General features: G+C 42.5%; 1 protein-coding gene across 3 annotated transcripts; it reads left to right on the top strand.

The window, feature by feature from the left end:
* Positions 1-511: 511 nt before the first annotated feature.
* FAM221A (family with sequence similarity 221 member A) lies at positions 512-23,241 on the top strand. Of its 3 annotated transcripts, none has more exons than XM_056519787.1 (7): positions 512-742; positions 7,781-7,954; positions 9,517-9,707; positions 11,563-11,769; positions 14,284-14,376; positions 15,721-15,809; positions 22,829-23,241. In XM_056519787.1, exons 1-7 carry the CDS (start codon positions 681-683, stop codon positions 22,889-22,891), a joined length of 879 nt encoding a protein of 292 aa, XP_056375762.1. In that variant the 5' UTR covers positions 512-680; the 3' UTR covers positions 22,892-23,241. The 3 variants fall into 3 exon arrangements, with proteins under 3 accessions (XP_056375762.1, XP_056375763.1, XP_056375764.1); XM_056519788.1 differs by lacking the exon at positions 512-742 and adding an exon at positions 3,861-4,246; XM_056519789.1 differs by lacking the exon at positions 512-742 and adding an exon at positions 4,585-4,841.
* Positions 23,242-25,239: the final 1,998 nt, after the last annotated feature.

Genomic DNA, 25,239 nt, shown 5'->3' with positions numbered 1-25,239 from the left:
AGATTGCCGAAGGCAGCACTCCAGCTCTGCCATAGAGTTGTATTGAGGGGGCGTGTCGGCCGCCGCTTCGTGCGGGGGTCGACACGCCCCCTTCGCGCGGGCTGTCGGGGGCCCCGTACAGGAGATCGCGGGGGGCCACAGCAGTCGGACCCCCGCGATCTGCAACTAATCCCCTATTCTTAGGATAGGGGATAAGTTGCTCACCACTTGTTCACTACAGGATTACTCCTTTAAGACCCAAAACGGCTGAGTAGCTGAGGGCCGCCGCTAGCCGGCATGCAGTGATTGCCGAAGGCGGCTATCAACCCTTTAATTCCCCATTGTCAAAGCTGACTGCGGCGTCTAAAGGGACATTTAAATGGACCCATGCGCTCACGTGACCAGCGCCACATGAATATAAAAAAGAATGATTTTTACATATTAATTTTAACATTTTACACTACTATGCATTCTATCACTACACCATGATAGACTGGAACTACAAGTCCCTCAACTTCCTTTCTAGACATGATCAGGCCTTACATGCTGGGACTTGTAGTCCCACACAATGCAGAGCAACCTGGATTAACATTCCTTTGTTGGGACAGGTTGCGGTTCCAGCCTGCCCTGCCTCCTTCCCTTCCGTGTAAGGTTCTTCCTGGAGCCGCCTCCTCTCTCACTAGGCTGCCGGGCAGGAAGTCATGGAGAGGCTGCAGTTCCAGGGGGCTGCGGGGGCTATAGACGACTATGTGGAGTACAGGAGGTGAGTACCCCCATTACCAGCATTACACGGCTATTAGATAGACTGCAGCGTTACTATGGACACATACAGACGGAGAACGGCTGTCTGTGCTTGTTGCTAGGCGACCGATAAGTTGTTTCGCGTTGTCAACTGTCAGTGCACTCAATAAAGTTGTAAATGTTCACATTAGTAAAACTAGCTGTTCTGTTCAGGTTCTCTCAGAATACAGTTCTTTGTGTGTCACGATAATGACTATTATTACAGCTTACGGCATTGATCCCCAACTACAACTCCCAGCATGCACTAAAGGCTGTCAAGGCATGCTGGGAGTTGTAGTTTGCAAAAGCTGGAGAGCCACAGGCGATAGGGCAGTGTTTTCCAAACAGTTTTTTCGCCAGCTGTTGCAAAACTACAACTCCCAGCATGCCCGGACAGCCTTCGGCTGTCCGGGCATGCTGGGAGTTGTAGTTTTGCACCAGCTGGAGGCTTCCTGGTTGGGAAACTCAGGGTTCAGTCTGATAGGCCATTCAGGAGTCTAGGAGAGCTGGGTAATAGCCTTCGACTGCCTGGGCATGCTGGGAGTTGTAGTTTTGCAACAGCTGGCGACAAACTGTTTGGAAAACACTGCCCTATAACCTGTGGCTCTCCAGCTTTTGCAAACTACAACTCCCAGCATGCCTTGACAGCCTTTAGTGCATGCTGGGAGTTGTAGTTTTACAACAGCTGGAGATACACTAGGGATTACTGGCTTTGATGTTACAGCAGAAGTGGTGTGGTACAAAACACATATAGACACTTGAGAATCTATCAATGCTTTAGGCTGGGTTCACATCACGTTTTTGCCATACTGTTTTTCAATCAGTTTTTCTAAAGAAAAACCGTATGGCAAAAAAAAAAAATGGATGGAACAGTATGGGAAAAAGTAAACAGTATGCGTTTTTTAAACGTCCATACGGTTCCGTCCGTTTTTATTTTTTAAAAAACATACGTTTTGAAAATGTTGTCCATTTTTAATGGAACTTTGGGATGCAAATGCACATGTGCAAAGTAAAAAAACGTATATGGTTTCCCACGGTTTTGTCTCTGGGTGACCACGGTTTTGTGTCCGGTTTAAAAACCGTACTGCAACCGCATATGTTTTTTTTTTTTTTAACATGGACGTCAATGGGAAACGCACATGTATACGGTTTTTACTTTGCACACGCACATTTGCATCCTAAAGTCCCCCCCAACACCCCTCCCATTAAAAATGGACCAAATTTTCAAAAACGTATGTTTTAAAAAAAAATAAAAACGGACAGAACTGTATGCATATTTAAAAACAGTATACTGTTTAAAAACGCATACTGTTTCCTTTTTCCCATACAGTTCCATACGTTTGTTTTTTTTTTTGCCATATGGTTTTCTTTAGAAAAACTGATTGAAAACAGTATGGCAAAAACGTGCTGTGAACCCAGCATTAAGCTGGGTTAACACTACGATTTTCAAATACGGTAACCATATACGGTTTTCCGCAAAAAAACGTATACGACCGTATCCGAAACCGTATGCATAGAGAATGCATTGTAAACCGTATTCCAAATGTTGTGTTGTAAACCGTATTCCAAATGTTGTGTACGGTTGCATCCGTTTTGCCTCGGATACGGTTTTGCCGATTTTTCAACCGTAGGCAAAAACGCTGTCGACCACGTTTTTGCCTCCGGTTGGAAAACCGTATGCGAACCGTATGCGGTTCTTTTAACATTGTTGTCTATGAGAACCGTACACAGAATTTCTGAATATGGTTGCACACGGTTTTTCTAATCCGTTTTTGGAGTTGACACATGCGCAGAAGGAATTTCAATAGAACAATAGTAACTTTATTAAATTGCTTGAAAACGAATTCCAACAAAATAGCAAAACCGTTGGCAAAAACGGATGCAAACGGATAGAACCGAACATACGTTTTGGAACCGTATACGGGGGAAAACCGTATTTGGAGTCATACGGTTGTATACGTTTGTATACGGTTGCATACGGTTTTTGCCATACGTTTTTTAGCGGAAAACCGTATACGGTAACCGTATTTGAAAAATGTAGTGTGAACCCAGCCTTACACCGAAAAACTGGCGTTAAAAAGTTGCACTATTTGCGCCAGCTTTTTGGTTCCCCATTGCCCTCACAACAGCAAAAGATATGTCATATCGACACATGATTGTTGCAGTGCTAATGTCATTATGTATTGTACACATTAGTACATCAGCACTGCATGCTATGAGTAAGGCTGGGTTCCCATCACGTTTTCCCCCATACAGGAGCGCATATGGCAGGGGAGAGCTAAAAACTTGCGCTCCCGTATGCCTTTCTATGCGCTCCCGTATGTAATACATTTCAATGAGCCGACCGGAGAGAAACGTTCGGTCGGCTCATTTTTGCCCCGTATGCGCTTTTTCCCCACACCTAAAACCGTGGTCAACCACGGTTTTAGGTCCGGTTGTAAAAGCGCATACGGGGCAAAAATGAGCCGACCGGACCGAACATTTATCTCCGGTCGGCTCATTGACTTTTATCGGGGCCCATTGTGTTTCTGATCAGTGTCCATTTTTTATCAGGAAAACTGCTTGCATTATCTTTTTTTCTCTGCCTATGTCCTTTTATTTCAATGGATTCTGCAAATGGCGCCTCCGGAATGGTGCGCCAGCCCTTACTCAAGTGCAACCAGCGGCAGCGCACTGGCTCAGACACCAGTCCATACACTCAGTATAGCACTGCCGATAGTTGAGTCCAATTTATAGCAGGAAGGAGCGAGCAGTGGTCAGGCATGCTCGGCGCCGCGTCTTACATTCGGGAGACAAGGGCTTTCCGTTTTCCTGATCAGTAGGCAGACTCCCAACCATCAAATGCTCAGTTTTTGCGCCATGAACTGTAGTTCTTACCGGTACCACTTTTGCATAGTATTGACTTTTCATTACATTTTTTTAGAATGTGATAAAAAAAAAATCAGAAATCAGAAGTGGTTTTTGGATTTTTTTTTTTAGCTTTACATCGTTATCCATGCAGAATCAGAAATGTGATCATTTAATAGTTAAGCAATTTAATTTTTTATTTTATTTGGAAAAGTGGGGGTGATTTGAATTTTTATTGGGAGTGGGTTATATATTTTATTAAATATTCTTTAAAGCGTACCTGTAATATTACAGAAAAAATATAATGCTTATGTACTGTATATACTAGTGTATAAGCCATCGGCTGTCCGGGCATGCTGGGAGTTGTAGTTTTGAAACATCTGGAGGTCCACAGGTTGAAGACCACTTCGGCCTTCGTCATCATCCAGACCCCCCTTTAGTTTTCTACTCACCTCCCCTCGGCGGGAAGTTAGGGTGAGCTGGTCCGGGCCATCTATGCTGCAGGGACCGTCTGGTGGGGAGGGTTAGTCGTTCCGGGCTGTCCATCTTCACCGGGAGACCCCCTTCTCTGCTCGCTCCGGGCCGGCCCTGGACTAGTGACGTTGCCTTGACGACAACGCACAGGGACGTTCATGTGCAGGTATGTCTGCTCTTTTTTTTTTTTATAAGCTGTCATTTCTATAAAAAGGAGAACTTTTTAATGAAGTATATTAGAAAGGTTTTGCCAAGATGTACAATATATAAATAGTTTTTGATTCTGACAGTGCCCATTTAACTTTTTTTTTTTTTTTGCCCCCTTGATGCCTTTGATAAGCAATTATTCGATTGCTTATGTAGCTAATGCAGTAGCATTACATTGATTTATGAGATCAGCGCTCTATTGCTTCAACTTGCCTAAGACAGGCTGTATTAATTGTGGACTCAGGCGATCGGACCACTGGACAACCACGTATGTACATCATAACTGTTTAAATACAGCATGCAGTGATTGCCGAGGTCCGCCATTACCAGCAGATGTAAGTGGCACATAGCAACCAGTACCTGCCAAGAATGATACAGGTCTGGCTCCCATTTTACTATTCAGTTCAATAGAACTAGTAGTAAAATGGCCGTATTTAGCCTGAAGCTCTGTCCCATCTTCAGTGTGTGGTCAGTAATTGGCTAAACAGCCAGATCCTTGTGTTGAGCATAAAACTGGAAGGCGCTGGAACAGGAACTGCAGGAGACCAGGGTATGTGAGTATCACTACATTTTTATTTTTACCATGCCCCCAGCAAAGTATCAAAAATGTTTTGATACCGGATTACCGCCATAAGCTGGTACACATAGCTGCATTATGGTCTATAAAACCTATAAGTTGGAGCCATAATGCAGCACCTACCTCATTGTATGGTCCTTGTTGCATGGTTCATCAGAAACCACATTCTTCTAAGGAATAATATCTCCCTAATACAATCACACAATTGCCTTACTACCAGTTTACCCATTTACTTGATTCTCTGTTGTCATCTTTTTAGTTACTTTGTGCGATGGGCGCCAGCTGTATGCCATGGCAATGTTTTTTCCATAATGATGTTGACTGATAATAACAATGGCAGTTTCTCTGTGATGGAGATACCTTTTTAAATAAAATTTCGTAGGGTACCATTAAAAAAAATAATCAAAAAGATACAGTAGTGATGGAAAAATTGTATTTAACGAAATGTATCTTTTTTTTAACAACATTTTTATAATTTTTTTTAACAGGGATCAATTTATGTGGGTGGGCAGGGAACTAAAAATTTAGAAAGGGGCTATTGAAATGTAAAAATAATATATTTGAGATAATTAATTTTGTTAAACTTTTTATTGATAATGTATTTTAATAATGTGTTGAATAAAGTGTGTGTGTTTTTAACTTTTTTGTCTTTATTTTTTTACATTTTTTAGTTAGTACTACTACTCCCAGCATGGAACACACTGTTCCATGATGGGAGTAATTGTACTTGTACTAATTGACAGATCGCCCTGGTTGTCACTTCTGACACCCATTGCGATCCTCCTGTATAATGTATAGATGAGGCCGGCCGCTCTTCTATGGTCCCCTGCACTGACGTATGCATACACACCGATTCATATTTCCCACAGAGAGCTGTGATCGGCTGGAACCATCTGGCCAATCACAGCTCTCTGTGGGAAATATGAATAGGTGTGTATGTATACATCAGTGCAGGGGACCATAGAAGAGCATCCGGCCGCCCACATCTATACATTATACAGAAGGATCGCAGCGGGTGTCAGAAGTGACATCCGCTGTGATCTTTCCTTAACTGCAGGTACTACTACTCACAACATGGAGCTGAGTGTTCTCCATGTTGGGAGCAGTAGTACCTGCAGTTAAGGACAGATCACAGCGGGTGTCACTCCTGACACCCGCTGCGATTGTCCTTCATCCTCAAGATGCGGAGCGGCTTTCTCCTGCGCTCCTTATCTCTGCTTTGTACTCTGGCTGGCCAGTAATGTATAAATTCACATCACTGATTCATATTTCCCACTGAGAGTGGGGATTGGTTGCCACCATCTGGCCGATCACCACTCTGGGCGGAAAATATAAATTTTAATCACATCACTAGCCGGCCCGGAGTTCAGAGCAGAGATGCGGAGCGCTGTATAGAGCCACTCCGCATCTCTGCAATAGATAGGACGGTTGCATCGGGTGTCAGGAGTGACACCCGGGGCGATCTGTCTATTAGTACAGGAACTATTACTCCCATAATGGAACAGTTTGTTCCATGCTGGGAGTAGTAGTACTACCTAAAAAATGGAAAAAAAATAAAGAAAAAAAGTTAAACACACACATTTTATTAAACACATTATTAAAATACATTACTAAAAATAAAGTTTAACAAAATTCATTATTAAAAAATATATTATTTTTACATTTAAATGACCCCTTTCTACATTTTTATTATTGTCGGCTACATTTTTAGGTCCCTCTGTCGGGTACATCTTTCCATCCCTACTGCATCCTTTTTATCCTTTTTTTTTTGGTACCCAACAAATATAGAAAAAAACGCCAAAGGGGCCAAAAATGCAAAGGCAAATAGGCCAGAAAAAACGCCAGAAAAACTGCCAAAACATAGGAAAAAGCTGTAGCAGTTTTTCTGGCGTTTTTGCTGGCATTTGTTTAGGTGTAAAAAAATAAATAAATAAACAAGTGGAAACCTAGCCATAAAGAAGAGTGGCATAAGATGGTTCAATATTGTTAGATTTTAATCACTTATACAGTACACTGCAATATTATAGTACAGTATACTATACTATACTACAGCCTGTACTAGCAGATCTGACATGGTAGTAGTGGAGGTCTTTACAAGGCTCTTGGCTGCCATGACAACTGCTGCAGTCTCTATGGACCACATCATCTAGCGCAGTGTTTTCCAACCAGGCTTATGTAGAGAGTTAAACAACCTGATTTTCAATGCCTTCCATAGACATGGGGTGTCCATTGCAGATAACAGCCGACACCCACCAAGTCTGAGCCCGAAACATATTCCCCCTATTGATTGTCTTGTTCCAGAATTCTTTGGGGGAACACTTGGAAAGCAGAATAATAAATCTGGGCCATTTAGACTTGTAAAAGTCATTCTGTCTGAGACAAAAACTGTCTGGTTTTGCCCATAGCAACCAATCACAGCTCAGCTTAGCAAAGGATAGGGGCTAAGATGTCTGATCTCTGCTGCGGCACTCCAGACATCCGTTGCACGGAGCGAACTTCGCTCCGTGCCGGATGACTGGTAATGAGGGGCGGAAGCTCGTGATGTCACGGCCATGCCCCCTCAATGCAAGTCTATGGGAGGGGGCGTGACGGCCGTCACGCCCCCTCCCATAGACTTGCATTGAGGGGGTGTGGCCGTATATCACAAGCCTCCGGCGCTGCAACTGGCGCTCTGAACGAACACCGGGTGCAGCAGGGAAATCGCGGTGGTCTCCACCCCTAGGGGATACGATGTCTAGGGGTGGAGTACCCCTTTAACTCTAGTCATGTACTGTATATGTGTACAGTGTTATTATTTATTGTAGAAGTCAATTTTTAAATAGATGCTAAGTGGTGTCAGCAGGCATTTTAAATAAAATAGATAAAAAATTGTCCACCAGATATGACACTTTATCTGCCAAACCCTCTGTTTATTAGGATTGTTGGAGAAGATGATGGAGGCAAGCTTTTTAGCCCAGAAGAATATGAAGCCTACAAGAAAACGGTGCTGCCTATAAGATCGCAAAATCGATTGTTTGTCAGCTGGAGATCACCAACAGGAATAGACTGCAAGCTTGTGGGCCCAGAGACTCCCTGCTTTTGTACTCACAGGTACTGAAAAAATACCAGCAACGTTGGTTCATTGGGCCAGATTTATTAGGTGCTTAAACCAAAACGGTCTTGTCTATGGAGATCTGTGTGTTACTCAGACAGGCACCAGAAGTTTCTCTGTTCAAATACTTCTGGACCCAACTATAATGAAATCATAGTTGGTCCAAAAGTATTTTGACAGTAACATAGTTTAAAGAATTTTGGACACCACCACAAGGTATCTGACACCACCAGGTTCCTGTTTTCATACTGTTTTGAAGAATTCTATCCTTAAAGGGGAACTCCGGTGGGAAAAAATTGTTTTGAAATCAACTGGTGCCAGAAAGTTTTACAGATTTGTAAATTACTTGTATTACTTATATTTAAAAAGGTTAACCCTTGTATACTACAAATATACTACAGAGAAATTTCTACAGAGAAATTTGTGAAGTTCTTTCCAGTCCGACCACAGTGCACTCTGTCCGTGTCAGGAAATGTCCAGATTAGGAGAGGTTTTCTATGGGAATTTGCTTCTAATCTGGACAGTTCCTGACATGGATAACCACCATTGAAGGGGTTATCCAGGAAAAAACTTTTTTTATATATATCAACTGGCTCCAGAAAGTTAAACAGATTTGTAAATTAATATAGAAAGAAAAAGGAATGTCCGGCACTGCTGTAGCTGGTAGATATTGGATGACGGTACAAGGTATAAGGTCCAAGAGAACTGAGAAGGGAGGAAAGGTGGTGCTCTGACTGCAATGGATAAGTGCAATAATCCAATGATGTAGAGGTAAAGAAACACAATCAGCACTCACCGGTCTTCTCCAAAAATGACTTCTTTAATGCAAAATACTCACATAAAACTTCGACAATGGGGGAGAGGGATAAGGTGCAGGGGGGTAAAAACCTCCGGCGACAGACTCTGTTTCACCCACTATACGGGCTTCATCTGGCCATTGTCGAAGTTCTATGTGAGTATTTTGCATTAAAGAAGTCATTTTTGGAGAAGACCGGTGAGTGCCAATTGTGTTTCTTTACCTCTAGATCGTTGGAGATTTGTAAATTACTTCTATTAAAAATCTTAATCCTTTCAGTACTTATGAGCTTCTGAAGTTAAGGTTGTTCTCTTCTGTCTAAGTCCTCTCTGATGACACCTGTCTTGGGAAATGCCCAGTTTAGAAGCAAATCCCCATAGCAAACCTCTTCTAAACTGGGCGTTTCCCGAGACAGGTGTCATCAGAGAGCACTTAGACAGAAAAGAACAACCTTAACTTCAGAAGCTCATAAATACTGAAAGGAATAAGATTTTTTAATAGAAGTAATTTACAAATCTGTTTAACTTTCTGGAGCCAGTTGATATATATAAAAAGTTTTTTTCCTGGAATACCCCTTTAACAGAGCTGATTTCTTCAAAACCTAAAAATAAAAGAAGCCATCTGATTGGTTGCTATGGGCAACTGGGCAACTTTTCCTTTGCACAGGTTTTGATAAATCTCCCCCATTGTCTTTATAGATATACTTATAGAGCTAATGTTGTACTAATATATAGTGTAATTTAACTTGTTATATACTTTGTTTAGGTACAAACAGCATAAGACAGACTTTAAGGAGCTTCCAAAGGATCATCCCATTCTGTTGCCATGTAAAGTCAGTAAATGTCCATGCAAGTCATATCACTATGTTCCTCTTAATGGTTCCCAAGCAATTCGTTGCCGATGTAAGCACTTTGCCGATGACCACAATGTTACAGGATCCTACCACTGCAAAAAATGTAAGAGTGATCCCCTTCTTTTCTCTATGATTATCACATGCATTTGTTACTCCTGCCTTGTTGCACTAGTTCTTGTTTTCCTTTTTTTTTTTTTTTTTTATACAATGCTTTAGTAAACGGCCGATGACCATCCTGGATTCCTTTCAGCATTACATAGAACCTATTGAAATAAAAGGGTCATCCATCTAATGTACCGACAAGATTGCTCTAACTTGTAGACTAGCTGTATACACCATTCAGCCATTAAGGCCACCGACTAGCCTTCATACCTTAGTACATCGTAGGGCCATATTTTAGCGGATAAGCTACATGCATGTACCCAGTTACCCACATGAATTAAATACAATTTATCAGGCCAGGACACCTTCTTTTCTTGCTCTGTTGTCCAGTTCTGATTCTCACATGCCCATTGTAAGTGTTTATAGGGGTCATCATTAATTAATTAAATTAATTTCAGCAATTTGTGTTACAGTATCTATGGGATCAAAACAGTTGGGTTAGCCTTCACTCCCCACATTCATCAATAACCATTACCATAACCCATACACTTGTTGCTGACACCTTTTTTACTTCCCCTTCAATGTTCTGGTGGAATTTTCATGATTGGATTTTCTCGGCAAAAAGTCTGCCTCAAAAACACTGCAGTGTGCACTGTGCAGCAGAATCACAGAGTCAGGGACTCTGCTGCATCGGAATTTCCGCTTGGAATTCCCGTAGTGTGAACCCGGTCTTAGGGTCTGTTCACACTACAAGCAGAATTCTGCTTGCAGCAGACTTCTATTGATTTCAATGGGAGTGTGCTTCACTTTCCACACTACGGAGGTTCCGTAGTAAAATCTTCTTGGATTCCACCCAAAAAATGAACATGCTCATTCTTTTGGAGGAAATCTGCTCAGAACTGCATTGCAGTCAATGGGACATTGTTGCTTAAAGGGGTACTCCGGTGCTTACACATCTTATCCCCTATCCAAAGGATAGGGGATAAGATGCCTGATCGCAGGAGTCCCGCAGCTGGGGACGCCCGTGATCATGCACGCGGCACCCCGTTTATAATCAGCCCCCGGAGCGAACACGCTCTGATTACGGTCGACCGCAGTGCCGGCGGGGTGTGACATCACGCTCCGCCCCTCAATGCAAGCCTACAGGAGGGGACGAGATAGTTATCACGCCCCCTCCCGTAGGCTTGCATTGAGGGGCGGAGGCGTGACGTCACACGCCGGCACTGCGGTCGACCGTAATCAGACCCGGAGCGAACACGCTCCGGGGGCTGATTACAAACGGGGTGCCGCGTGCATGATCACGGGCGTCCCCAGCTGCAGGACTCCTGCGATCAGGCATCTTATCCCCTATCCTTTGGATAGGGGATAAGATGTGTAAGCACCGGAGTACCCCTTTAAAGTATTACTTTGCCCCTAAACTTATTTCCTATCCAAAGCGTAGGGGATAAGATGTCTGATCTCTGGTTTGGCACCCGAGTAGTCCGTTGCATGGAGCGAACTCCACTCCGTGCTGGATTACGGGCGACCACAGCCATCACACCCCCTCCATTCATGTCTGTGGTCGAGCGACACACCCCTCCCATAGACATGAAACTATATGTTCATAACACTGGGGTGCCAGCACAGAGATAGCAGAGGGGGGGTGTCTCAGTGGGACAGACCCCCGCAACAAGGCACCTTATCCCCTATTCTTTGGAGTACCCTTTAGGAGAGAACCAAACAAGGCTACATACTTATGTGCTGGAAAAAGTTAATGAGGCTGCTGTGTACTGCACTATTAGGTGGTAGTGTGAAGACTGAAACATCAGCAATGAAGAATATTCATACAAACATATTATCTGCATCTGTTCACACAGGCTCCAACTGCACAGGATTCCATAGTTCCTTTACTTGTGGATGTTCCCAGCCAGCATATACTCACGACACTGTTGTGGAGACAAAGGAAGAACGACAAGCTCTTGGAAAGCCTGTTGGGGAAGATGTTCCATATGCTGCTATGGGAGGACTGACTGGCTTCAGCTCTCTTGCTGAAGGTTATATGAGACTTGATGAAAGTGGTATAGGTACGTCACTGTATTCATTAAGTGGGGATTTTGTGAAGGTTTGTGGTAAAACAGGTTTAAAAATTATGAAATATGTTCTGCTTATACATTATTCTTACAATGGCATGTGATTTGTTGTTTTTGTGTGGAAAATATTAAAATAAGGCTTTACCTTTTGATAACCCCCTTTATATATTTTAGAAAACTGCATTTACAGATATACGTATCAGCCTTAAAGGGAGGTACTCCAGTGACATTTTTTTTTTTAAATCAACCAGGGCCAGAAAGTAAAACAGATTTGTAAATTACTTCAATTTAAAAATCTTAATCCTTCCAGTACTTATCAGCTGCTGTATACTACAGAGGAAGTTCTTTTCTTTTTGGATTTATTTTCTGTCTGACCACAGTGCTCTCTGCTGACACCTCTGTCCATATCAGGGACTGTCCAGAGCAGGATAGGTTTGCTATGGGGATTTGCTCCTGCTCTGGACAGTTCCTGACATGGACAGAGGTGTCAGCAGAGAGCACTGTGGTCAGAAAGAAAATAAATTCAAAAAGAAAATAACTTCCTCTATAGTATACAGCAGCTGATAAGTACTGCAAGGATTAATATTTTTAAATAAAAGTAATTTAAAAATCTGTTTAATTTACTGGGACAAGAGGATAAAAAAAAACAAAAAACAAAAAAGTTTTCCACCGGAGTACCCCTTTACGTACAACATGACAGCTTTTTCCTCTCTCCATTGACAATATACAGGCACTGGAGACCAGGTATAAGTAATTACTTTTCCATGTATCTGCTCTCCCCTATTAACGTAATTGCTCTAGTTTAAATGTAGCAATTTACCTAAGAGGTATATATTAAGGATTTGCTGTTAATGCAGTTTTTAAAGGTCAATGTTCACTGTGTACACCAGGACATACCCTTCAAGGAAAAAAGACTCAGACTCAGCCTCATACTCGGTGCCAGCAGCAGACTCAGCGGCCCCATCCTCCGAGTACATTCACCAATCACTCCCCATGGTGGGGCTGCTGCTCCTCCTCCTAACTGTAGGGGTCACCGAAAAAACACTAATACTTAACTTTTAATAGAGTATGCTAAAATAGGGAATCATCCCCAAAACCATCAATCAAAAACCATCTTGTTTTTGATTGATGGTTTTGGGGATGATTCCCTATTTTAGCATACTCTATTAAAAGTTAAGTATTAGTGTTTTTTCGATGACCCCTACTTTTGGTACACTAATAGCAATTCAAAAATTCGGTGATACTCCTCCTGTCTCCTCCCCCCGCAGTGCCGCCATTCCTTCCCCCGCTCAGCCTGCCCTGGACTGCAATTTTCAGCCACCAACGCTGCCGCCCAGGCCCCTTTCAGTAGGTAAAAATGAAAATCTTCTAGAGCTCACACTCGCTGTGTGCTATGCTGTGGCCCCAGCGGTCGGCGATCTTCCCATCTGTGTCTGCAGTCTGCTCTGCACTGCTATACACATGGGGGTATGTGCAGAGAACACTGCAGACAGAGCATTGCACCGTAGTATCTTCTACAGACCTTAGGGTGCAAAGCGATCTAAAAGTCCCATTAAAACAAATATGGTACTGATAAAAAGTACAGACCACGGCGCAAAAAAAAAAAGCCCCCGTACATCCCCGTAGGACAGGTATGTGCAGAGCATTGCATCGGTCAGTGAACCAGGGCCTCTGAGTCTGCAGTCACTGCTATTCACATCTGTACATACACTAGAGTGCAATGCTCTGCACATACCCCCCATGTATAGGAATGTATTACACACACCCCTATACATGGGGAGTATGAACGGAACATTGCACTCTATGTACATTCATATGTTAGAGGGATCGGGCGGGATTGGGCAATCATTTTAGTGGGAGCGGGCGGGATTCGTCAAAAAAGTCACCGGGAGCGGGTGGGATTGGTAAAAAAAAGTCACCGGGAGCGTGATTAAAAAACCGTTCCCGTGCAGGGCTCTACATAGTAGCCCCGAGGAAGGAGTGAAAGTGTGCTCAGGGTTTTGGACAATACCTACATATACAGCATGGGTGAGTTGTCCAACCCCAAAATGCGTGCAAAATACAGTATTTTAAAACTATCTGTGAGGACTTAGGACTTCTAGAATATAATCTATGACACTCCCCATTGCCGTTGATACACAACATTGTATTTGCCAATGTATTTTCTTTACTGTGTATAATACATTGGCAACTTACATTAATGGGAAACTACTTGATCTACAAACAGTAAAAAAAATCTTATTCACAGGATAGTGAAGCATCCAGCACTGGATCACTAGGCATGGGAGGCTTGAGTTCTCCATTCCTTCTGCATGATCTTTTTCTATGTGTCTGTGGGACTGACCTGCTCTGATATTATCTGACTCTCTGATGGACTCTGGTTCAAGCTATAGACTTTCTATGTCTAGTCTGTGAAATAGACAGACAAAAATAATTTGAATTTGTTTTTGCCATAGAGAATGTGTATTACATTTCCTAACAACTGTATTAAACTTCCTTTTTTTATAGGTGTTCCTAGTAGGGAATTTTTTGAGTCTTCCGATGATGGCGGCGGCCATCCATTTCTAAGAGCATATGGCCCACCATGTTCCAATGTTAAAGGTAATGAACAGTAATTTTTTGTAAATATTAGGGACGTCCTGATATCATTTTTTTTAAGACCTAGTACGAGTAGCTTAACTTTTAATTACTCACCGATACCAGTTACCGATACCTTTTTCTATGCCATGTGAAAGTTTTTTTTTTTGTTTTTTTTTAAAGGGGAAAAAAGGGGTGTTTTTTTTCGTTTTTATTAGTGGAAGGGCTTTTTTTTATTTAAAAGGGGGAGTGGTCCAAACTTTAATTAGGTAAGAGGTTAAGTCACATTTATTTTTTTTTTTTCTACATTTTTTTTTCACTTTTTTTTACTATTAAAATTTTTAGAATGCATACACTGATCAATGAAATGCCATAGCATAGCATTGATCAGTGCTATCAGTACTCCTTTACTACTGCCTGCCATGGATGGCTGCAGTAAAGGAGTGACGATCGGAGGGCACGGAGCATGATAAGGCTGGGTTCACACCACATTTTGTGAACACAGGGACCTGGGGGAAGTGAAAACCTGGCGCTCCTGTACCCCAGCCAGACCAGGTCACCATCTCATTCATTTGAATGAGCTGACTGGAGTCAGATAGTGACTCTGGTCAGCTCATTTTTTGCCCTGTATCCGGTTTTGTGAACATGGTATACTACGGTTTTAGGTCCGCTACAAATTGTACTTTAAATTAGTGGTAGTTTTTTTCGATACATGCATCTGTACTGCAGTATAGTATAACTATTGGTATACACTGATAGTTGGCGTGTGAGACCCAGCCTATGGCTGGAATTAACAGGCTGTCAAACCGAATCCGGCGGAAAAATCCCGCTCTGAAATTCCTTGCAGCAGAGTCCCATTGTTTCTAATGGGCTGCTGCACCAAGCACAACATCTGCTGCAGAAATTCCGATGTCCAATGAAAGAATGAACATGTTTATGCTTTTGGCGAAATCTGCTTGGAAATTGGAAATGCATTGCCATATATAGAGATGGTGTATTACCGAGCACTATTTGCAGAATGCCCGACTTTGTTTTCGGGGTGGACATTCTGAACATGGCCTAACTGTTGCTGCTATTGAGCTCCTGAGTGTCTCCTCCAAGATGCACTGCTATTTTTCATTCTGTGCATTTTCGAGGGAGGGACTACAGCTGGGCTGTCTGCCAACAGTACTCGCAGAGACTTCCTTTCCCTTTCTTGTCTGGACAACCACAAGACAGTACTTACTACTTCCTACTATTCCATGACCCTTGATTGGAAGTTGTTGAAGTTATCAGTTAACTATTTATTATACAGTATGTTTACAGTATGTTTCTCTGTTTGTAGACTTTGTTTGAATGGGATGTACTTTTGAATTGAACTCTTTTTAGAACACCCTAATGGAAATAAACAGATGTCCAGTTTGAAGGAATCAGAAGAACGGGACATGGCTTTTTTTGAAAAGCGCTATCAAGAAAGGGTATGTAACACATTGCCTAATACTTAATAAAGTTGGCAAATCTGTGGCTTCCCATGTGCCACCATGTGCTAGCTCTGAGCTAGCACAGACTTCATCTACAATTTACAACTGTAAGTTTAAGAAGATATGGCATGTGTGGGAGGCCATGCCCCTCTTTCGTGAATCCCCACCCACTTTTCAAAAGTGTTATATCTTTTGTACTGTAGAAAGTCAATTATTTTTTTTACTTTTATATAGCTGAAAGCTGGAGAATTAGCATGATAACTAGAAATGGACTGAATGGTTTAACTAGTAAACCATTGGGGAGATTTAAGTAAACTGTCTAATAACACAACTGTCTTCGTTGCTCATAGCAACCAATCAGAGCTCAGCTTTCATTTTACAATTTTAAGACATGAAAGCTGTGCTGTAATTGGTTGCTACTGGTAACAAAGAACGTCTTTTTCTTAAATGGTTTTAATAATTCTGCTTCTAAGTTTATTAAATTGGAGCCAGTATGGGTATGCTGCAGTTTTTGCCAGAATGTTATCGTATACTGTGAATGAATGGTAATTATAAATTGTGAACAAAGCCTTATTCTCCCCTCTATACGTACGTCTGATGCATGTCATTTTGTTCAGTCCATTTTGTACAAAAAAGATAGAAATAAGAGGCTACAAAAAGGTGCAGTATAGGTTTAAAGCATCTTCATAGCAGTCATATGGCTAGAGCAGTGTTTCCCAACCTTTTTTGGCTTGGGGTACCTCTCCCAAATTCCCACAATATTGAATTGGAGAGTAAATATTCACTTTAAGGGTAGGGTCACATGTGGTATATTTTGCTGCTGCGTATTTTCTTACCCATTGAAGTCAATAGGTAGCAAAACAGCTGTAGAAAATATGCAGCAAAATATTCCACATAGGACCCTACCCTTAAAGTTATTCCAAGCAAACGCTAATAGTATCAAAGTTAAGAGAGAAGGTAAAGGTATGTAAGGCACTGCACACCATCACACCATAAACACCCCGCAAGTGTGGCAATCAATGCAGACAGCTGGGAATACAATTAGGCACAGTCCAGAGGTGCTAAATCTAGTAACGCACAAAATACTGTTCCATATAGAAAGAAAAGAGAGGCATATATAGCACTCACTAGGACTTTTGGGCAATAAATAATTTTATTGTGCATTTTTCCGAAGACAATGCAGAGCGATTAGCAGCATGCTAAGGCAGGAGTCGCGGACGCGTGACCAGACCCAGACAGTGTGACAGCTGTTTCGTAGGGCGTGCCTACTTCATCAGACCACTGTAGAAGGAAAAAAAAAGCCCTACATAGATTTTTTTTATTTTTTTTTAAATGCAGCTGCACATAGCGATGTTCTCTCCGTGTCTGAAGGGCCACAACTACAGGGCCGGAGTTTCGTAACGTCATGACTCCGCCCCCTTGTGATGTCACACCCGCGCCCCCCTCAATGCACGTCTATGGGGGGCAGGCATGATGTCACAAGGGGGTGGAGTCCTGACATCACAAGGGGGTGGAGTCCTGACATCACGAAACTCCGGCCCCGTAGTTGCGACCATTCAGATACGGAGCGAACATCACTCTGTGCAGCTGCCACAGTTGGGTGTCTGCATGAGAGATTGCGGGGGTCCCCGGCAGCAGGACCCCCGTGATCAGACATCTTATCCCCTATCCTTTGGCTAGGGGATAAGATGTCTTCGGGCTGGTGTACCCCTTTAAATCCTGTTCACATGTGGTGTAGGCTGCTATGGTGTTTCTGTTTAGTAAATAAGCATTTGCAGTTAGCAGCAAAGTGGATGATATTTTAAATATCTCATCCACATGAAAAATGACTGCAGTGCAGATTTATTGCTGATTTTCTCAACTGACTAGTGCAGCAAATCTGCAGTATTAAAAAAAAAATATTTTTTTTTGTTAACCCCTTAAGGACCAAGGGCGTACAGGTACGCCTTTGCTCCCTGGTACTTAAGGACCAAGGGCGTACCTGTACGCCCGTGGGAATTTCGGTCCGCGCCGGGCGGGGATCGCGCCGGGGTGACTGCTGATATCTATCAGCAGGCACCCCGCGCAAATGCCCAGGGGGGTCATTAGACCCCCCCATGTCGGCGATCGGCGCAAATCGCAAGTGAATTCACACTTGCGATTTGCGCCGATTCCGGGTCATACGGGTCTATGGTGACCCGGTGACCCAGAATAGAAGGGGGATCGCGGGTGTCCTAGACACCCACGATCCCCCTGTAGCGATAGGAGTGAGGTGGCAGAGTTGCCACCCCTCCTATCTCTGCTATTGGTGGTCTAAACGCGACCACCAATAGCAGATCAGGGGCGGAGGGGTTTACTTTCGGTTTCCCCGTCCTGCCCTCCCACAATAGGCGGGGCAGGACGGGGAAACCGACAGGGACCGGCGCCGAAGATCCACTTACCCATCGGCGACGGCAGCGGCGACGATCAGCGGCGGCAGCGGGCGACGATCGGCGGAAGAAGAGGACCGCGACGCAGCTCCCTGGATCCAACGGAAGCCGGTGAGTTACTTAGCAACATCTGGAGGGTTACAGTCTGAGACCACTATAGTGGTCTCTAAACTGTAACCCTCCAGATGTTGCAAAACTACAACTCCCAGCATGCCCAGAGAGCTGTTTAGGCTTGCTGGGAGTTGCAGTTTTGCAACAGCTGGAGGTCTACAGTTTGAGACCACTGCAAAGTGATCTCTATACTGTGCACCTCCAGATCTTGCAAAACTACAACTCCCAGCATGCCCAGACAGCAGTTTGCTGTCTGGGCATGCTGGGAGTTGTAGTTTTGCAACATCTGGAGGTCCACAGTTTGGAGACCACTATGCAGTGGTCTCTAAACTATAGCTCTACAGATGTTGCAAAACTGCAACTCCCAGCAAGCCTAAACAGCAAACAGCTGTCTCTGCATGCTGGGAGTTGTAGTTGCGATCCCTCCAGCTGTTGCATAACTACACCTCCCAGCATGCCTTTCGGCGATCAGTACATGCTGGGAGTTGAAGTTTTGCAACAGCTGGAGGCACACTGGTTGGAAAATACTGAGTTAGGTAACAGAACCTAACTGAAGGTTTTCCAACCAGTGTGCCTCCAGCTATTGCAAAAGTACAACTCCCAGCATGCACGGTCTGTCAGTACATGCTAGGAGTTGTAGTTTTGAAACAGCTGGAGGTTTGCCCCCCCATGTGAACGTACAGGGTACATTCACACTGGCGGGTTTACAGTAAGTTTTCTGCTTCAAGTTTGGGCTTTGGCAAATTTTTCACCGCAGCGCAAACTCCTAGCGGTAAATTCACTGTAAACCCGCCAGTGTGAATGTTCCCTAAAAACACTACACTACACTACACTAACACATAATAAAGGGTAAAACACTACGTATACACCCCCTTACACTGTCCCCCTAATAAAAAATAAAAAACGTATTGTACGGCAGTGTTTCCAAAACAGAGCCTCCAGCTGTTGCAAAACAACTACTCCCAGCATTTCCGGACAGCCACTGACTGTCCAGGCATGCTGGGAGTTTAGCAACAGCTGGAGGCACCCTGTTTGGGAATCACTGGCGTAGAATACCCCTATGTCCACCCCTGTGCAATCCCTAATTTAGTCCTCAAATGCGCATGGCGCTCTCTCACTTCGGAGCCCTGTCGTATTTCAAGGAAACAGTTTAGTGCCACATATGTGGTATCTCCGTACTCGGGAGAAATTGCGTTACTAATTTTGGGGGCTTTTTTTCCTTTTACCTCTTATGAAAAAGAAAAGTTGGGGTCTACACCAGCCTGTTAGTGTAAAAAAAAATTTTTTTTTTACACTAACATGCTGGTGTTGTCCTTTACTTTTTATTTTCACGGGAGGTAAAAGGAAAAAAAGACCCCCAAAATTTGTAACGCAATTTCTCCTGAGTACGGAGATACCCCATATGTGGGCGTAAAATGCTCTGCGGACGCACAACAAGGCTCAGGAGTGAGAGCGCACCATGTACATTTGAGGCCTAAATTGGTGATTTGCACAGGGGTGGCTGATTTTACAGTGGTTCTGACATAAACACAAAACAATAAATACAGACATGTGACCCCATTTTGGAAACGACACCCCTCACGGAACGTAACAAGGGGTATAGTGAGCCTGAACACCCCACAGGTGTTTGACAAATTTTCATTAAAGTTGGATGGGAAAGTGAAAAAAAAAATTTTTTTTCACTAAAATGCTGGTGTCACCCTAAATTTTTCATTTTCACAAGGGAAAATAAAAAAAAGCCCCCCAAAATTTGTAACCCAATTTCTTCTGAGTAAGAGCATACCCCATATGTGGATGTAAAGTGCTCTATGGGTGCACTACAATGCTCAGAAGAGGAGGAGCGCCATTGGGATTTTGAAGAGAAAATTTTTCCGGAATTGAAGGCCACTTGTGTTTACAAAGCCCCCATGGTACCAGAACAATGGACCCCCCCATATGTGACCCCATTTTGGAAACTACACCCCTCATGTAATGTAATAAGGGGTACAGTGAGCATTTACACCCCACAGGTGTCTGACAGATTTTTGGAACAGTGATCCGTGAAAATGAAAAATGTAATTTTCCATTTGCACAGCCCACTGTCCCAAAGATTTGTCAAACGCCAGTGGGGTGTAAATGCTCACTGCACCACTTATTAAATTCTGTGAGGGGTGTAGTTTCCAAAATGGGGTCACATGTGGGGGGGGTCCACTGTTCTGGCACCACGGGGGGCTTTGTAAATGCACATGGCCCCTGACTACCATTCCAAACGAATTCTCTTTCCAAAAGCTCAATGGTGCTCCTCCTCTTCTGAGCATTGTAGTTCGCACGTAGTGCACTTCAGGTCCACTTATGGGGTACCTCCATACTCAGAAGAGATGGGGTTACAAATTTTGGGGGTATTTTCTGCTATTAACCGTTGCAAAAATGTGAAATTTGGGGGGGAAACACACATTTTAGTGAAAAAAATATATATATTTTTTTACATATGCAAAAGTCGTGAAACCCGTGTGGGGTATTAAGGCTCACTTTATTCCTTGTTACGTTCCTCAAGGTGTCTAGTTTCCAAAATGATATGCCATGTGTTTTTTTTTGCTGTTCTGGCACCATAGGGGCTTTCTAAATGCGACATGCCCCCCGAGCAAAATTTGCTCTCAAAAAGTCAAATATCACTCCTTCTCTTCGGAGCATTGTAGTTCGCCCGTAATGCACTTCATGCCAACTTATGGGGTACCTCCATACTCAGAAGAGATGGGGTTACAAATTTTGGGGGGTATTTTCTGCTATTAACCCTTGCAAAAATGTGAAATTTGGGGGGAAACACACATTTTAGTGGGAAAAATATATATTTTTTTTACATATGCAAAAGTCGTGAAACACCTGTGGGGTATTAAGGCTCACTTTATTCCTTGTTACGTTCCCCAAGGGGTCTAGTTTCCAAAATGGTATGCCATGTGGGTTATTTTTGCTGTTCTGGCACCATAGGGGCTTCCTAAATGCAACATGCCCCCCAAAAACCATTTCTGAAAAACGTACTCTCCAAAATCCCCTTGTCGCTCCTTCGCTTCTGAGCCCTCTATGTCCTTACTCGAGAGAAATTGGGCTACAAATATAAGTATACATTTCCTCCTTTTACCCCTTGTAAAAATTCAAAAATTGGGTTTACAAGAACATGCGAGTGTAAAAAATAAAGATTGTGAATTTTCTCCTTCACTTTGCTGCTATTCCTGTGAAACACCTAAAGGGTTAAAACACTTACTGATTGTCATTTTGAATACTTTGGGGGGTGTAGTTTTTATAATGGGGTCATTTGTGGGGTACTTCTAATGGGAAGACCCTTCAAATCCACTTCAAACCTGAACTGGTCTCTGAAAAAAAGCGAGGTTCAAAATTTTGTGAAAAATTGGAAAATTGCTGCTGAACTTTGAAGCCCTCTGGTGTCTTCCAAAAGTAAAAACACGTCAATTTTATGATGCAAACATAAAGTAGACATATTGTATATGTGAATAAAAAAAATAAATTATTTTGAAAATCCATTTTCCTTACAAGCAGAGAGCTTCAAAGTTAGAAAACTGCAACATTTTCAAATTTTTCATCAAATTTTGGGATTTTTCACCAAGAAAGGATGCAAGTTACCACAAAATTTTACCACTATGTTAAATTAGAATGTCATGAAAAAACAATCTCGGAATCAGATTGATAACTAAAAGCATTCCAGAGTTATTAATGTTTAAAGTGACAGTGGTCAGATGTGCAAAAAACGCTCTGGTCCTAAGGTGTAAAATGGCCTGGTCCTTAAGGGGTTAAACAAAGATTGCTTCTCTGCAAAGCCCCCATGCACCTTAGGGAAAAGTCATCTGAACCCTCCTCCAGTTTCAATGGGACCTTCCAACTATCTAATGTGCATTGAGGCCTCTGAACTCTCCCCTGACAGATGATTTGGGGGGGGGGGGGGGGGGGAAGGATCAGACATGTTGGATTTTAAAGGGTACCTCTCATCAAATAAACTTTTGATATATTTTAGATTAATGAATGTTGAATAACTTTCCAATAGCATGTTAATGAAAAATATGCTTCTTTCTATTGTATTTTTCCCGATCAGTCCTGTCAGCAAGCATTTCTGACTCATGCTGGAGTCCTAAACACTCAGAGCTGCCAGCCTGCTTTGTTCACAGCCAAACAGGCTGTGAACAAAGCAGACTGGCAGCTCGTAGTGTTTAGGACTCCAGCATGAGTCTGAAATGCTTGCTGCCAGGACTGGTAGGGAGACCCCTAGTGGTCATTTCTTCAAAGTGGAAAATTAAATAGAAAGAAGCATATTTTTTAATAACATGCAATTGTAAAGTTATTCTGCATACATTAATCTATAATATATCCAAAGTTTTTTTGATGAGAGGTACCCTTTAACTACTGTATCTGCCAACTGCCATCTACTGTGTACATGAGAGGTAATTACCAGGTCTGACTTTGTATATTGTTTTATATTGAGCTGATTATTAATAGTTTGTGTTCTTTTAGTTGCAGAAAGAAAAGGAGCAAAAAAGACAGAGTAATAAGCGACCCACCACTCAGCGGCCTTAAGGACATGACACCTGTCAGGCAGATGTCCACTTTATCCACTGTAGTTTTAGTGTCTACATTAGTTTTAAACTGTAGGTTTAATAATTTATTTGTTGGGTGAGAGTAAAAAAAAAAGCAATACTTTATGGGGCATTCAGTTTTTAGGTTTATCATGTGGTAAAAATTACAAGTAAACTTGAATACCAAAATTGATATAGTTTTTGTTTTACAAACTTTGAAAATAATTTTTTTGCAACGCCATATTCTAACCCCTATAACTTGATGGGGGATTGGTACCATGTTGTTTACTATTCCATGTTTTCTCATATGTGAGGGAAAAAACAAATTCTGGTATTGGGTAATTTTCTCTTCTGTGGCACTCGTAAGGATAAAATTAAGTTATATTTTATTACTTCTGGCGCTTGGTGATAACTTTGTTTTTGAATAAGATAAATTTTTATTTTATTTTTTTAAATACTTTACAAGATTGCTTACACAAAAGCGTATTTTGCATTTTACTAGTACTGTCTGCCTAAGACAGGCTGTAAGAATAGATTGAACATGGCTTCCATAGAGGCATTCGTACAACAACTGATCAGTACTAGTGGGTGTCAGCTATAGCTAAAAAAGCAAAAATTGGTCAGCACATACTACACCGCTATGATATGTAATAAGTATTCAGGTGCACGCTGCTGTGGCTGAACTACAGATACAAAACAAGATTGCAGCAGCACACTGCTAACACTAAAATATGTGAAATAATACTTTTTAGATTGCAATACTGCTATAGAGAAAAAGAGTTTTTTAGCTCACCATTTGGCCAAATAGTGTGTACCATTTGACCACGATAAGGTGACCTTATTTGGGACTGACCCTACACCATAGATATGCCTCTCTTGGGCTAGTCCAAATATTTAAATAATGCACCTTGGCTTGACACTTATGTCTCAGGCAGATATGTAAATGGTCACAGGTGTGGACACTAGGTCTTACCACAAGAGGGTTCAAAAGTGCTTCATGCCCTATAAAATGGCTCTCGGAGGTAGTATACCTCTTGCTGGCAGATTGTTGACTGCTAGACATGCCTCTATGACAACAAGTTCCAGTAGTGCAATTTCCGGCCCAGAAGGAAATCTGGTGGAATAACCTGTTCAGTGTAGACACATGCTGTTTTTTTTTTTTTTATGTTCTAAAACTAACAGCTCTTAAAAGGAGGAGATCTTCAGCGAAAATAACTTATCTCCTATTCACAGGATAGGGGATAAGTAGCTGATCGCGAGGGGTCTGAACACTGGGGCTTATGATCACTGGGGCGGGACCCGGCGCTAAATGAGGAGCACGTGCTGAAGAGTCTCGTGCTCCATTCATTCCTATAGGAGCACCGAAAAGACCCGAGTACAGCTTTCTGGCATCATTGGCGCTCCCATACAAATTAATGGAGCGTGTGCAGTCATCTGGTATACAAGACACGCTCCTCACTGAGAGCGCCGAGGGCCCCAGCGGTTAGACCCCCCCCTCCTCGCAATCAGCTAAGTATACCCTATTCTGTGGGGATAAGTTATTTTTTGACGTAGCTCTCCTTTAAGATGTAAAGGTTACAAACGAGATGAACTCTGGAGGCAGTATTAAGAGAGAAGCTAAAACATGAAAAGGTCACCTTATTTTGGTAGAGACCTTACCATACAGATCATGCCATCTCATAGCTTACCTTAGAGGTTCAACTAATCTTTTACAGATCTCAATTTTTCGTTTAGCATTAGACATTAATCTTGTAAAAAACAGCAGGGGTTACCACAGAGACATTCATGTAATTTTTATAAATGACTACATAGCTGAATCAACACAAAATAGGCACTTCCTGAAATATTTGATTCACACATGAGAATTCTGGTATGCATGTTTTAAGAACGGAAAATGGTAAATTATACTCACCGATAATTGTATTTCTTGGAAGTCTCCATGACAGCACCCATAGATTGCCTCTGCCTAATTGGGACAGGAAAAACACAGTTTAAAACCCCACCCCTTCCTCTCCATTCCCAGTGTATTACAAAGAACACAGAGTAAAAAGGAAAAAAGTGATCACCAAAAGGACTGAACTAGAAAGAAAACCAAAAAGGGTGGGTTCATGGAGACTTCCAAGAAATAAAATTATTGGTGAGAATTATCGTCTCCATGACAGCACCCTGAGATAAATACCAAAGAATAGTATTTTAGGGAGGGACCACAGCACTCAAGACCTTGGGTCCAAAAGCCATGTCCTGATTGGAAAGAACATCTAATCTATAATGTTTGGAAAACGTATGTAAATTTTTCCATGTGGCTGCACAACAAATCGGTTCCACAGAAGCAGATGCTCTCTCTGCCCA

This window comes from Hyla sarda, chromosome 5 (genome assembly GCF_029499605.1).
Source record: "Hyla sarda isolate aHylSar1 chromosome 5, aHylSar1.hap1, whole genome shotgun sequence".
Classification (NCBI taxonomy): domain Eukaryota; kingdom Metazoa; phylum Chordata; class Amphibia; order Anura; family Hylidae; genus Hyla; species Hyla sarda.
The sequence above is the reverse complement of the archived record's forward strand: the minus strand, read 5'-3'. Positions and strand labels throughout refer to the sequence as shown.